The 1,134-nt window shown below is 49.9% G+C and overlaps 1 protein-coding gene across 1 annotated transcript in view; it reads right to left on the reverse strand.

The window, feature by feature from the left end:
* The window catches only part of LOC119838892 (exportin-7), a 30,134-nt gene that overhangs the window by 18,737 nt on the left and 10,263 nt on the right, over window positions 1-1,134 (reverse strand). Inside the window, exon 8 of the mRNA XM_038365036.1 lies at window positions 415-607. Coding sequence (XP_038220964.1) covers window positions 415-607 — 193 coding nt within the window. The remainder of the gene's footprint in view (window positions 1-414; window positions 608-1,134) is intronic.

A 1,134-nucleotide genomic window follows, 5' to 3' on the forward strand; every position in this document is an offset into this window, starting at 1 on the left:
TCACCAATAAAGCGTTGAATATTACCACTATCGATCGATAAACACACATCTATCGATATAATATGCTGAGGCGAGCACTATGCGAGCTGTACTAAAAGCAAGTGTCACCAATGAATGTAAAAGTTTAAAGCGTTAAACACACAGCTATATACATATAATGACCGCCTCCTTGGTACAGTGGTTAATGCGTGAGCGTAGAACCGAGAGGTCCTGGGTTCAATTCCCGGTGGGGACGCACAAAAAAAAAAAATGTCTCGGTCTGGCAGGACACTAGAAGCCTGATCACCTACTTGTCCCTAAAAGAAAATCGATCAGTGAAACAGACGTACATCATCTGCCCCATACCCCACTAGGGGGACACGGGACTTCACTTATATACATATAATGTCATATAATGTCCACTCAGGTGCCGACGTCGTGGCGGCCCACGTTCCTGGAGGCGAGCACGCTGGAGCTGTTCTTCGAGCTGTACGCGTCGTCGCGCGGCGCGCTGGCGGGGCTCGCGCTCGCGTGCCTCGTGCAGCTCGCGTCCGTGCGCCGCTCGCTGTTCAGCAACACGGAGCGCGCCAAGTTCCTCAGCCAGCTCGCCGCCGGCGTCATGCGCGTGCTGGAGGACACGCAGGTGGGCGCCCGTTGGCGTGCCAACGCACGCAGTGACACGGTCATACATAGAACACATCAGTTACCACTACACGCAATAATACGCAAAGCAACGTTCACGGTCATTCACAAAACATCTCCGATGCTAAAACATGCAATAACAAGCAACAAAACGTTTACGGTCATTCACAGAACACATCCGTTATCATAACATGCAATAACATGCAACGCCCCATTCTCAGTTATACATAGCACACATCCGCAACACACGCAACGCCCCATTGTCAGTTATACATAGCATACATCCGCAACACACGCAATAACACGCAACGCCCCATTCTCTGTTATAGATAGCACACATCCGCAACACACGCAACAACACGCAACGCCCTATTGTCAATTAATCATAGCACACATCCGCAACACACGCAACGCCCTATTGTCAATTAATCATAGCACACATTTGCAACACACGCAATAACACGCAACGCCCCATTCTCAGTTATACATAGCACACATCCGCAACACACGCAA

The sequence above is a fragment of the Zerene cesonia genome, unplaced genomic scaffold (assembly GCF_012273895.1).
Source record: "Zerene cesonia ecotype Mississippi unplaced genomic scaffold, Zerene_cesonia_1.1 Zces_u006, whole genome shotgun sequence".
NCBI classification, from domain to species: Eukaryota; Metazoa; Arthropoda; class Insecta; order Lepidoptera; family Pieridae; genus Zerene; species Zerene cesonia.